Source organism: Euprymna scolopes, chromosome 14, assembly GCF_053919585.1.
Source record: "Euprymna scolopes isolate OS-2025 chromosome 14, ASM5391958v1, whole genome shotgun sequence".
In the NCBI taxonomy this organism is placed as follows: domain Eukaryota; kingdom Metazoa; phylum Mollusca; class Cephalopoda; order Sepiida; family Sepiolidae; genus Euprymna; species Euprymna scolopes.
This window is the reverse complement of record NC_136495.1, coordinates 136,951,402-136,966,996: the sequence shown is the minus strand read 5'-3', so window position 1 is coordinate 136,966,996 and position 15,595 is coordinate 136,951,402. Positions and strand designations below refer to the sequence as shown.

Below are 15,595 nucleotides of genomic sequence, written 5' to 3'. Positions count from 1 at the left end.
TAAATATATGTGTGGGGTTAGACTATGTGTAATATATATAACCCTTATTCTTATTAGTGTCTGTATACAACTAAACGATTGTTTTTGCATATACAATTAAGAAATCTTTAGGAAATTCATTATATATATATATATATATATATATATATATATATATATATATATATATATATCAGTTATGTAAATGCATTTTAACCAACATATTGCTATAAAGTCTTAGCATTTGGAGTCGTAATATACAATGTTCGTCAAAACCGCAAGATAGTTCCCAAGTCACATTTCATTTCATGTTATCAGTCAGGGTAAGATGAAATGATTAAGCTTCGGTCTACTTCCTTCGAAACAGAAGTATTTCACTAGCCAATCTCTTCTCCTTTATTAATTGCTATTTTTCCTAAATGGATCTGTAAGTTTCTTGACGGTTATGTATAGTTCGGTTTCGCGTACAGTTATTTTTCTATCTTGCATTAAAGGCAGGTATAACAGGGCGTTGTATCCGTAACACAGGCTCTCTTTTATCGACTTAAAAAAATACCACGGGTCAGCTTAGCTACATTTTCCAGCGAAAGTATTAGCAACACAATTACGGCCGCCGTGCCACAATTGGCACCGTCGTTGTCGATTCATAAACTCCAACTCACGGTACCTAACATGAATAATTAGAAAAGGAAATTGTACACTCGAAACACAACAACATAAGGGAAGGTGCTGCGGCTTATACTACTACTACTACTACTACTACTACTATTTCGACGGGAACTAAGCGAGTATCCGACATTGTAAATAAAGATTCAGTCAGCATGAGAAATGGAATCGCGTGCTAGAGAGTTTAAGAGTCGGATGGATGGAGCGGACCGGCCCTACACGCTTCGAATCGTTACCCGATACCACCAAGGTCATTACCGCTGCAGACAACTTGACCACAAAACAAGACCCATATCATCATCATCATCTTTATCATCACTATCATCACCATTATCTTACCCCCCAACCAAAACAAGCCGAGGAGAAACATAAACCATTCGCGGATTATTATCATCACCACCACCACCATCATCATCATCATCACCACCTTCATTCAGGCCCTTCAAACCCGAACGATATCTATCGGCAGCCGACACTACACGAAGCTCCTTGCAAGCACACTGCAATTGTGAATAGATCAAAACTGAGTGTGCCCACCCGTTTTCTCCGCCTAGGTAGGAAACTCCTGCTGTTTTTGTTTCTCGTTTGCGTTTTTACCTGTCTGGCCCTTTACGCCGTCTTGTCTGCTAACTGTTGTGCGGTGCTAACTTACAGCGATGGCACGTCTTCAATTCAACGTGAGGACTCTAACACCGCAAGTCGTTACGTCCTCGCAACATCGTCTGGCACCCGAGAGAACGAGAACCGAGATTCCAAACTTATGTTCCCTCTGTCTAAAAGTGGTCAACGGAAGTTACCAAAACTCGTCCGTCATACTAGGGTATCCGTTATCAAAAATGGCGGGTTCGGAGTCACAATTGGCATTTTCCCGACGAAAACAGGGTCCAGATCAGAAAAACTTTCTCAGGACGATAACCAAAGTCGCGAGACGGCGACGATTTCAGTGCAGAAATCACCGTTCAGATTTGCGACGGCACCCCAGAATATCAACCGATCCGGTGGTAAAAATGTCGGGGCCAAAGGACGAACACAAAGCGTGGGTACAGGCTCCGATGTCGCTGCAGCGGTGGCCGCTTCGCACGCCTACCGAGGTCGGATCAGTATTGACCGTGGTCACACGAAAGCATCTCGATATCGAGGACGAAATGCAATATTTCTTGGACGAGGAGGAACCTCATTGGCGGGGAAAAACTGGAAAACAGAGAGCACAAATAAAGTTGGCCTCCAGAAATATGGTTTTAAAGACAAGTCTAAAAGCAAAACGGAGGGCAAATTTGCAGACGATGAAGAGGAACTTACAAATAAATCAGAAGAAGGTTGGCGCCCTGCTTCTGCCAGTTCATCGATCAAACTTATTGGCAATGTTCATAATGACCACGAGGCACTGTTGTCTTCGTCAGCGGCCTCATCTCTCTCCGCTATTGGCCAAAAACAAAGCTCGCTTACCCCTGCCAGGAAAACAAATGATGATTCTACCAAACAGAAAAACGGCACCCGAAATCTCGATAAACGCAATAAACCAGAGAAGTGGGATGTTGAGTATTATGATTCGGATGAAGCTATCGGCGATATTAAAGATGATGACGAGGAGGAAATATACGATATCGAAGATTATGAGGGAGAGAAGGACTTGTCACTTTCATATGACCAAGGGTTATACTCAAATAAATTAAATTATGAAACCGGTTTAGAAGTAGAAAAAATTATCACTAGAGGTAACGATAAGTTTTTAGCCGAACGAAATCAGCGTGGAACAAACGGAGTAGGAGATAGTCAAGACTTAAACGGCGAATGGACTACTAATACTTACGATGACGCAATAAATAGCAGTGAAAGCGCTTTAAATGGGAGACCTTTGCATATACAGCGAATTCGACAAAATTCGACTAAGAAATTGCCTCAGGCTATTATTATTGGAGTTAAAAAATGCGGAACTCGTGCCCTGTTGGAATACCTTCGGTTACATCCAGATATGAGAGGTACAGGACCGGAACCACACTTTTTTGACAGACATTACCACAAAGGTATTGAATGGTACAGGTAAGGAATCCTCTCAATCTCACATTATTCATCTCGCTGCATAACAATGTTTAGTTGTTTATGTGCCGCTTTTTAAAATAGTTGAAAGAAAAATATATTAAATGAAAAAAAAAAGAGACATTTGAAATAAATATAAAACTACGTATTTACAGTTTCTCTATGAGCAGTTGTTTATATTTCCTTTCCAAAGCCGTATAATGATATATAGCATGCACGTGTTATGTATATATTCATACAATAAATATAATAAAAATAGAAACAGCCCTAGACTTGTAAATTAAATGTAAGGTTATAAAACTATATCATTATATTTGAAGCGTGAGTAAACATATATAATTTTATCATGGATACTCAGAACTGAAATAAATAATTTAATCGATGTATTTTTATGATATTAATCTTGACCCCGTTATATATATATATATATATATATATATATATATATATATATATATATATATATATATATATATAGTATTAAAAATAAAAATTAAACTCAGATAAATGTACAAAATATATAACCATTTTGTTTTCTATTTTAAAAAACTTTTGATCTTTTTAAACTACTGTAAAATTCTGACGACCTATAAAACATCAGTCTTAAAAGTACAATCATTAAAGGCACAGGCCCGCTTTGCGAATTTAATTTCATAGGAGATAGAGTTTGAATATATGGTGATAGACAAACACAATATCTCCTATTATCGATCATTTGAATGAATCGCCTCATTTTTTATAATAAGTATGCACTTTTTATTATTAAAAAAAAATTACCTGCAGAAAATGCATTCTATAATAATATCAAAATAGTAATAATAATTATAATCGTTTATATATGTATATATATATATATATATATATATATATATATATATATATATATATATATATATATATATATATGCGGGTGTGTAAAGAGAAACATACTGATTTATAATACCACTGTCAGAGAGGTACAAATTTAATGATAACAATTACTTATAACGTAAATAAAGTATATCGAAATTATTTTATATCACCCTCTCTGTCTTTTGCTTTCTATCTCTCTCTTGCTATCTCTCTCTCTTTATATATATATATATATATATATATATATATATATACATATACATATATATATATATATATATATATTTATCAATATATATTATTCGTATTGTATTTATTATGGTGCACGCAATATTTCTAATAGTTTAATATATATATATATATATATATATAAGAATACTATATCATATGAATAGGCCATTCGCATATATGTATATGTATATATATATATATATATATATATATATATATATATACTTATCGTTTAAACATGGGTGAGTGTGTTAAGTCCTTACAGTGACATATTTTTAGGGAATTGATCTCGTTTTTTTCCTATTTACTCATATTCATATTTAGCCCTTATCACATGTATAATTTTATGTATTGTTTTAAATTCTAAGTGCAATAATATATATAATCACTATACATATGTTATTATTTATATTTAATTAATTCTATATTTTCTTATCCGCTTGATTGTCTGCCTTTCAATGTTTGCTCTTAGGAAACTTCTGATCTGATTTGGCCGTATTTTGATTTGGCCTTTGTAATGATTGTTTCATATTACGTACTACAAAGCCCGTTCTTTGTAAATGAGTAATATATGTTAGTATATATATATATATATCAGTATTTTTATATTTATAATTGGGAAAGTATTGAGGAAATATAGCATTAATTTGTACGGTCAATTCTAATATTCAACAGTGAAATTTATATTCAGATACCGTGTAAGTACCGAATTAAGGATTAATGTTAATTAACATGGATTATTATATAATACGATCGCAGATTTAACAATATTAACACTTAATTTTGCACAGATCAATTATTTCAAGCGAATTCTCAAGTTTCACTGTTTAAATATATATATATATATATATATATATATATATATATATATATATATACATATATATACATACAAACGAAACATACGTAAATATATATATATATATATATATATACGGTTGTAAAAGTATGCTTAAGTGAGAAGTAGATAAAGTATATGTAATTGTTCTTTCCTTAGTATATTATTAATTTCAAATAATAGTCTAGAAACCTCACTTTTCTTGTAGAGTTCCCTCCAATTTAAAAATTTTCATTTGATGATTATAGATCTATAAACACCTCTGAATGCTTTATTGAAAAATGAATATATATTCTTTATGAGCATACAAAATATTCATTATTTATTCAGTAGTACTTTTTTAATATGTCATTAATATTTACTTGTGGTGTCTGGCTCTAAAGATTGTATCATTCTCTGTTTTTCCAATAACTGTTAGATGTGGTTTACGTCACACAATAGGCCCTTTATATATATTTCACGGCGGCTTATATCGTTAGGTGTAACGACATGCTTCTTCAATCTTCTTGTATTCTCTGCAACTTATAACTTGAACGTGCTGTGTACGCTCACTTACCGGTCATTTATAGATATTCATTTTAAACATATGTTGCAGTATAATAATCCTATGAGACATGATACCGTATGCTGTTTATAAAATCCACATGTTTAATCATATATTTCGGTTTTTCAATGCATACTTACAGTGTTATCTGCATTGCAGTGTTTCTACTAGATCGCTTTGAATGTATCGGTTTCTAACAGTTGTCATATGTTTAATGGACTGGCTTCTTCATTCAAGTATTTACCATTATAATTAATCTATGTATGAGTTTGGTGTGGGGAATTGACTAAATTTTGTTTTGTGTTCTGATGTTAATTAAGTGTTTCACAATTCCTTTGAGTTCCTTCCAGATTCCACTATAATTATCTGTATTATAATGGTGCTCCTTGCGTTACATAAATAATTCATTTTACCTGTGAATATTTTTCACATTTATTTTCCTTTTACTTAAAAACTTCTGAATGGTCATTAAGGGCAAATCGATAAAGCGCGTTTTTTTGTATACATTCGGCAAAGGGGTTATTCTATTTTCTCTTAAAAAAAATGCATTTCCTTTAAATTTATCCTACTATTGTTTATAAAAAATTAGGAGTTTACAAAATCCCCATCGTCCAGCATTATTTCTTCAGTGTAGTATTGTTGGATAAGCAGCTTCCAATTATATAATTTAGTATTTGCACTATGTGTCTACAGGTAGAACATTGTGACTATGCCCATTAATTTTCCAGTCGTTCGAGATATCTTACTATTGTTGGTATAGTATATTAAATACTCAAATGGTTTATTAGATGTGTTCTTACCAGTTATTGGGTTCTATACTGTATTTGTTTATATAGCTCCAGTTTATAAGTGAGCTTTGTTTTGTAATTCCTTGTCAGAGTTGCACATTGAAAGTAATATGTAATGCTATGGCTAACAAATAATTAAAGACTGGTATTATAACAGATCGCACTGGTATTATATTAGTGAGATTTACAAGATAAATATATAAAAATTTAATGCACACTACAACAAATACACAGACGAATGTTCCAGTATAATAATCCTATGAGACATGATACCGTATACAGAATCGAATGCACATAAAAATTATTTTTAAAATGCCTATGAAAAAATTCGAGTAAAATTTTAAAAAAATAAAAAAATATATTGCCCTTGGAAACTTTTGTATATGTCGAGTTACAACACGTGAATATACGCAAAAATAGTATATCAGTGAAAGGAAAATACCACGCGAAATTCCGAAGAAAGCGATTCTGCTTTAAAAAGACTAAATTCGCGAAATGTGTCTTCAAAACGTCGATTGGTTCTAAAATGGGTGGCCCATGTACTATACCGTTTTATTAAAAAAATAAGCAACCCAGATAAATATTTCCAGATTTCCTTTTACAATTGTTTAACAATCTTTTAAATATGTGTGTCTACTCGGTAATAATCCATTACAGACTTACATAAAAAAATATATAGGCGGTATCGTTCGTACAGATAAACTCTGTCTCTCTCTCTCTCTCTCTCTCTCTCTCTCTCTCTCTATATATATATATATATATATATATATATATATATATATATATATATATGTGTGTGTGTGTGTGTGTGTGTGTGTGTGTATGTGTGTGTATGGGGGTGTAAATAGTGGGGGCATGTGTATGTGTGTATGGCTGAAGGTATGTTTATGTATAATTTTTTCAGATTTTTTTTAATCTATACATATACACAGATACATAAGTAGACGTTTATATATTCATATGACTGTGTATTTAGACCTGAATTACTATTACATGCTAGCGGAAGTACCCTGAATACTTCCAGGTGTGGTGAGATGTGTGGGTAAGTGCACACAAAATAGAAAATAAAGAATAAGCGAACGCAATAACCTTGTTTAAATACCATAACATTATTTTTTTTAACACGGAATAACAAAACCAGAAAAAAAGCAAACGTAGTGCAAAATAACGAATAAGCGAACGAAAAAAATGGACTAAATAACCGTGATTAAGTGTTAAAACTTATTTATGAATTTAAAAAAAAACAGTGATGGAAAAAAATGGTATACATAACCCTGTTTCAATATTAAAACATTCAAAATCGGATGCGATATATAGGCTTGAACATGCAAACCTTAGGTAACATCATCGCCACTAGAACCGCTATTCTATGATCGCGCTAGATAGCTTGAGTTGTTCTCTTTATATTTAAACGAATTAAAGCCAGAACATATTTTTGGACATGCGTGCTTGGCAAAATTTCCATGTAGGAGTCATGCTTTGCTACTCTCCCTAATTGCGAACGATTAAATCTATAGGAGATAATTGACCGTTTCTTTTTTCTAATTCTCACGTATTATTCAACAAAGACATTGTTCTTTAACACAGTACCAGTTTCGACCATGTCTGATGCCGCTGAGAAAATTTTAAGACGCTCAGACATAACACATACATGCATACATATATGCATACATACGCATATATACATATATACATACATGCATATATACACACATACATACATATATACATACATGCATGCATACGTGCATACATACATACATACATACATACATACATCTATATATATTTAAAGAGTCAGGTGAGACTTATCTCATAGATTATATGATTTCCAGTATTTTCCCCATGCTGTCATATTTTATGAGAATGCGTAACATTCACATTGATTATCTTAAGATGTATACAATATGGTACAATAATTGATTAGATTTACTATGTCGACTCATCTTATGCAGACATTTTGTACTCCTTATATTATTTCATACAACGATTTAGCGAAGAGTGAATAATTGTGTACAAAAAACACACAAAAAAAGCAATTATATTTGTTTCTACGTAATCGAAATAGCCATGTCGTTAATGCATGCGCCTCATTTAAAACAATAAAAAAAACTATTTCACTTACATTTAGTAGCGGACATAATATAAAATGAACGGAAACAACGAACACATAAATGTGTGCATCACTTTAAAATTGAAGCATGTTTAGAAATTACATTTTTACTGATAAACTATTAGGGTATAATTAAAAAAATATTATATTAAGTAAACATAGTTTTTATGTGTTTTTTTAATAAAGTTAAATTAACTACAACGAAATTTGTTGGAAAAATGTTATGTCACTATAATTTTCCCAAACACATCTATTTAAATTTTAAAATATCTAAACGTCTACTCGAGACCGCTATAACCATTAGATATTTATTTACCAATTAAGTAAATTATATTTGAAACACACTTTTATTCAGTACCATTTATAAAAAATATCCACTTCGAAATAACTTATATTGATTATACTCAAGATATGTCATTCATCGTGAATATATAGGCACTAAACACATAATAAATACAAGCAAAGTTTTACACTAGGAGACCTCAAATATTAGCACGAGGAAAGTTGAAGGCTATGTTATATATATATATATATATATATATATATATATATATATATATATATATATATGTATATATATATATAGTGATGATCATATTTATTGGCACGGTAAAATAAAAGTTAAATTTTGTCTAATAAATTCTAAAAAAGGGATTAAATTAAAGAAAATAACAAAGTATATTATATATATTTAACTGGCCTTTCCGATGCAGCAATCGGATTTTAAAAAAAAAATAAATAACAAAGGAACAACAAAGATAATTGCAAAAAACCCTTGTTCAAAATTATTGGCACGATTTATTTAATAATCAATTGTATAGCCTTTGACCTTGATTACCTTCCTCAGTCACTTTTAATAGTTTACAACCAAGTTGTTGCACTCTTCAGTAGTAATTTTAGCCCACTCTTCCTGACAATAATCCTCCAATTGAATAAGATTCTTAGGCTTCCTTTGCATTACCCTCAATTTTAATGTTCTCCATAAATTTTCAATTGGATTAAGGTCTGGGCTTTGTGATGGCCACTCCAAAACATTAATATGATTGTCCTCAAGCCATTTCTTAGTCAGTTTAGCCGAATGCTTTGGGTCATTATCTTGCATGAACCACCAACGACGACCAAGTGAGAGCTCTTTAGCAGGGTCTTCCAGGTTTTAATCTAATATTTTAACATAATCTTCCTTCTTTATGCTACCTGTGACCTTAACAAGTCTCCCTGGTCCAGAGGCAGCAAAGGATCCCCAAAACATCTAAAAACTGCCTCCACCGTGCTTCACTGTGGGTATGGTGTTCTTAGGCAGGAAAGCTTCGCCAGATTTTCTGTAAATATTAGACACATTATTATGGCCAAATAACTCTATTTTCGTTTCGTCAGTCCATAGAACACGTTTCCAGAATGCAACATCTTTATCAATATGACGTTTTGCAAAGGCTAGCCTTGCTTTCAGGTGCATAGGCTTCAATAAGGGAGTCTTTCTCGGACGACATGCTTTTAAACCAGCTCTCTTCAAAACTCTACCAACTGTATGTCGAGATACATTCACTCCAGAAGTGCTCTGTTCATCAACAACCTCCCCAACAGAGATCCTTGGGTTTTGTTTTATTGTCGAACAATTTTCTGTTCATCTCTTGGGGAAAGAATCCTTTTTCTCCCTCTACCCTCTAAACTCATAACGTGGCCTTGCGATTTGAACTTGTTTATTATGGCTCTAACAGTGGATTTGGAAAGGTTTAGCTTCTTTGAAATCTTATCATAGCCCTCCCCATTGGTATGACATGCTACAACAAGCTTCCTGACGTCTTCGCTGTGTTCCTTAGTTTTAACCATGACGATTGAAAATTATAATTTAGTCACTTATAATAGTTTAAATAAATCGCTATCTAAAAATTATTTGAAAAAAAACATTCACTGAGTTAGCGTTAAACAAGCATAATATGGCTATAAAAAAGTTCAGAAAGCACGTAAACCGGAAATTGATTGATATTATACTGATACTAAAAGAAAAACAAAGCCGTGCCAATAATTTTGAACAAGGGTTTTTTGAAATTATGTTTGTTGTTCCTTTGTTATTTATTTGTTTCTAAAATCCGATTGCTGCATCGGAAAGGCCAGTTAAAAATACATAATATACTTTGTTATTTTCTTTAATTTAATCCCTTTTTAAAATTTATTAGACAAAATTTAAGTTTTATTTTACCGTGCCAATAAATATGATCATCACTGTATATATATATATATATATATGTGTGTGTGTGTGTGGGTGTGTGTGTGTTCCTCCCTCTCTCTCACACTATATATATATATATATATATATATATATATATATATATATATATATATATATATGCGTGTGTGTGTGTGTGGGTGTGTGTATTACGCATGTCTATTTTGTTACATAAATTTCCTGAAAATCTTATTCCGACATTAAAACAGTCAAACAGTTTGTAATACATATTTCGAAAACGAACTATATACTATCCTTCCAGCTTCGACGCCTCTCCTGGCAAAGTAAAATCAAATGGCAGGCTTCGAGTATGCAGTAAGAAAAGTTGTTTAAACTGCAGCATAACTGGGCACAATTCATTTTAAGAAGAAAGCAACGATTAATTTATTAATTTAAATAGCTATATTTCCCTATGTTGTAAAAGATAGGAAACCCTGTTTTCCCAATGTGTCAATACAATCGTTACCTCTGGTGGCGGTAGTGTGAGGATGCGTGGAATGGTTTTATGTACAGGCGATGGCTATATCCTTCGAATACTCTGCAATATCAATGCGGTAGCGTCTGTAAAAGCTTCTTTAACAGATGTAGGACAAACGTTATGCTATAACTGAATGAACTAGATGTGTTTTGCTGCAGGACAATGAAACTTTCAACAAGGAACAGAACAGTTATTTTATTTTAATGAGAAGTAATAGATGTAATGAGGTAGACAATCCGGAATTCTAATAGAAACGATAGTTGAAAACAATTTCAGAAAAATAAAACACCTAAAAACAATAACAGATATGGTGGTTCTTAAAAATCATAGACCAGATAATTACTGTTAAGGAACAGGTTGGCTAATTTGGTCGAAATTACAGAAACCGTTATTAACAATTAAATAATTTGTACAAAACAAGGAATTTTGTATATTTCCTTTATAAATCAATTTCAAGTAATGTCGTTCATAAACATTTTCTCATGGTTTGCTCCCGGTCTCCTTTACTCTTTATTGAATAATCCGTATGTAAAATACTGTTACTTGGTATATTAAATATGCATTAAAAGAACCCCATACTAAAGTAAAAAAATACATTTTTAATTATGTATTACTCTTAAGGTAATGCATATAATAAAGTGTTAGTACTTTGTTTACTTACGTTATGGAAACTGCTGTATGTTGCTACAACATTTAATGATCTTGAAGTAAAAGTACATTCAAGAAAAAACACTACAGCACTATTCGGTTTACACTTGAAAATAAGTTAAAATATGTACGTCTTCGGTTGACTTAGTGTCATTTAAATTTCCAAAAAAAAATGAAGGGTGTTAGTAAGTTATACACAATAATAAAACGATATAAAGGCAATCAGAGAAAAATCCGGCTATACAAAATGTCTACTAGAATTAAACTATTAATTTTTCTGGTGAACAGTTTTACTTATTATTTGTGTGAGGACTCATTGGGCAGACACATTACAGGCGAAAATAAATATAAAGTCCTCCGTCTGTTGTGGTATTAAGATGAGTTTAAGTCAAGTCCGTGTAAGCTCGGAAATAATCTCTGTAGCCTTTTGTTGATTTAAAATTATTTTTTCGAACAGAGAGTACAATAATGTCAATTATATAATTTCGCATAACATTGATAAGCGCCTAATAATTTGGTCGATATCATTGATGGATTCTTTCACACTTTAAAGATAATATATGCACACCTATGTAGAACACTAGGAGAAACAGACAAAAGGAAGAAAATAAGACGAAAATTATAATACAAAAATATAGAAAATTATAGAATACAATATATAAATAGAAAATTATGATATGCAATAAGTAGTCGCTTTTACTGCTGACCCACTAAACACATACTTTATGTTAAACTTTATTTATTTGTGTACCTGTAGAAGACTGCAACGTTTGCTGCATGTAATTAGTGCATATAATTTGTTCAACAATAATTTCAACTTATTAAATTGTCTTCGTCATGCAAGCGTATATTTATATCTAGGGTCATGTATATTGAGAGAATAGTGGCCTTTAGGAAAATACGATTATACCTGTGCTATTTGGGGAGCAATTCAATCGACGCGTTACAGTATGTTTCTAATACAACAGTTGATATTCCTCATTAAGGGCCATCATATGCTTATTTTTCAACCAAATTCACCATTAATTGACTTTTGTTCTTTAGATACACAACCGAGATTGCGCATTATGTAATACTGCTTGAAAGTCTCGCCTGAGTAAATTTCCATTTTGTGGCTAACTACGAGATTTAGTTACTGCTGTCGATTCAGTAAGGACCTAGTTCGTCTTTGAAGTCCAATCGTTGATTATAACCTCTATATATCTATTCATAGCCCGATATTTCTTATGTTGGAAATCTGGGAAACATGGTTGTGAGTTGACGATACTTCATTGTATTTGATAAATCGTATTCGAATGCTGAATCCACCTTGAACATAACTGACAAATTGAAAAGTAAGCATGCAAAATAATGAAGAGACTCTAAGCTAGACCTTTATACGATTTTGATTCACGATACTTTACAACGAGTCTTATGTTTATGTACTATGAATTTCGGGAGAAATGGCTGATTAATGCGACCTGGACGTTGAGCTGGGTTTTGCCTCTATCATTACCTTTAAGTCCAATAGGACAATACTAACTGAAACGACCCTCATATATAAATTGTGGTTTAGCACAGACTATTTCACATAGAACATCTGCTTTCTATGACATAAATACATATGCGCTCATCTGATTTTACACGTCCATGCAATGGACGAACTTTAATAATTAGCATTTTTAAAGTTCTTTTCCGATTTGGCAAACCTCTTTTCAATTGCTATTACAAATATGAGAACTTTACAAAATAATGCAGGTTTTGCTTCGTACTCACATAATCTATTATAATTTATGAGATGCAGTAATTATTTATTTATACATAAGTAATTATACATATGTTACATTCAAGGATCAGTTCTGTGAGCAAAACGGGCAAAATAGTCCTATTTATACTAATTGATACATGTAATACTGTTCTTAGATTAAGTATCATTTTCACAACGTTTCAGTAGATATATCCTCCGAACTTTTTCACATATATCTTGTACTCAGGAATATTTCTGTCGAACTCAGTGTGGCACAATGGTGTAGCTGCTTTTAAGGGAGCTGGGGGCTGCTCAATTAATAATCCCTATATCTAGCTTCTAACCTTGTTCCTGACTTTCTGATGAAGTTAAAAAAACTTTTCATGCAGGTTTTTTGGGGTTTGGGAACGTTAGATCATGTCGGTTGGGTTTGAGGGGCAGGTATTATGAAACACTTTAAAATAAAGGTCAGATTTACACGCGGATATCTGAAGTTGAAAAATAAACATTGTGTGAAAATTACATTTCTCTCTCTCATTCTCACACACTTTCTTTCTCTATTTCTATCATTGACTTATTTCTCTCTTTTTCTTCATTGAAAGGGAGAATTAAATATAATTTGATTGTTGTAAAGACAGTTGAGGTTTGCTCGTTGTACGCGATGGGTCGACTAAATATCATTCCTAACTTGTTAACTGTTTAATAAATTATATATATTTTTATAAAAAAATGCATTTTGTCGCTGTTTCCATACAAGTGTTAGATTTCAGCATACCATTAATGCCGACGACAGAAAGCTGCAATGAACACGCAAAAAGCGCCGATGGGAAGATGCCTGCAATGACCACACATAATGCGACCCGTACCAAACAGTTATAGCCGACGAGGGACCGACCCGTTTTGGTTGTGTTTCCAGTATGTGCCTATCGTTTAGATATCGTTGGATATCGTTCATTCCCCGTGGAGCTGATTGCATTCTCAAGACGTTCATCAGCCAAGTAACCCTCCCGGGGAGCGATAGTACGACAGTAATTCTGCACGAAATACCGAACGGTACACTGTGTTTACTTCATGGAGATAGCGTAGTCTCGTTCCGTCGACTATACTTGAATAGAGGCGTTATTAATACGCAATTGTATTTTTCAGTAATCTACACTGACGATCGAATGTATAACCTTCGGGAAAATATTTGTGTTACAACTGAGTGCACCCCAGTACACTAAGCAATGCTACACAGACAAAACCACTCACAATGAGAACAAATACCCGAAGTGTCAAAATAATGCGAGTCGTCATCAAAAAAAATCAATATTTTAATATAGTATTGTTATTAACAGATTGGGTTTTTCTCTGTCAGAAAATAGTTACCTTTTAATATGTATATTACCCGTAATTTAAAATACACAAATCTGAACTATAATCGAAAAATGTGGCGTCTTCACTCAGTTATATTTCGAATGAGTAAGCTTGTACCGGACCATGACCATTTCTTTACAACTTTATGATAAAAAAAAGTAATAAATGACATACTCTTGCCATATAATGTAATGATTATAAATGCACAAAAGAGAACAGTAAAGGGGATACTGATGTTAGCGTCAACTTGTTAAATTACCACTAGTAGATACTAGTTTGCTTTTTAATAACGATGAACCTACTCTGTTTCCTCAGTAAAACAAGAACAGTAATGCAATACCTATTTTATTGTCTAAATGATTTTGACTCTCTATTAATGTGAACAAAATATTAGAAATTATATATTTTATCAAAAATTATCTCTATGTTCAGGACTTAAGGTGCTTACTTAATTCACAATGTTCAATCAATTACATCTCACGGCATTTAACATTATATATTCATGCCATATTCTAAATACCACGCGTTCCTTATTCTACTGAACTGTTTCATTTAAAATATACAAAGCACCACATTTACCAAAGTGCACATATACATAGAAACGCGCCATATACAAACACGGCAACAGACAGACACACAAACGTGTATATATATATATATATACATATACATATATATATATAAAAAGTCAATAAAATATGTTAAACACACTTTGAAATGAGTTAAAAACATATTTCACCTGAAAATTGAGGTAAAATCCAAATGTAAAACTTCAAGAAAGTTAAAAGCATTTCCATTTGTACAAGTAAAATCCAAGGAAATCCCGTAATTGGAAGAAGATGGTCCATAATAATCCAAAGGCAAAAATCCATGGATTAATTCACAAAAATGTGTACAAGGAAACAAAGAAAAGATTCCAATAATATTAATAAAAGAAAAATAAGATGTGCCTTTCACTCTACTTCAGAGACATGAATATAAATTTTACGGTCACTGGATTTTTTTATCTTCCACCAGACCATCCATTCATGTGTAATCACCTTTTTCTTTACCATATTCCCTCTGCTTAACTTTTTTGTTGTTTTCAAGTAAGATCTTTGACTTAACTGTTGTTT

At 32.2% G+C, this 15,595-nt stretch overlaps 1 protein-coding gene across 1 annotated transcript in view; it reads left to right on the top strand.

Moving 5' to 3' along the window:
- The first annotated feature begins 704 nt into the window (after positions 1–704).
- Positions 705–15,595, top strand: part of LOC145293276 (uncharacterized) — a 540,389-nt gene continuing 525,498 nt past the window's right edge. Inside the window, exon 1 of the mRNA XM_080139876.1 lies at positions 705–2,685. Within this exon, the coding sequence (XP_079996002.1) occupies positions 845–2,685 (1,841 nt within the window). The 5' untranslated portion in view covers positions 705–844. The remainder of the gene's footprint in view (positions 2,686–15,595) is intronic.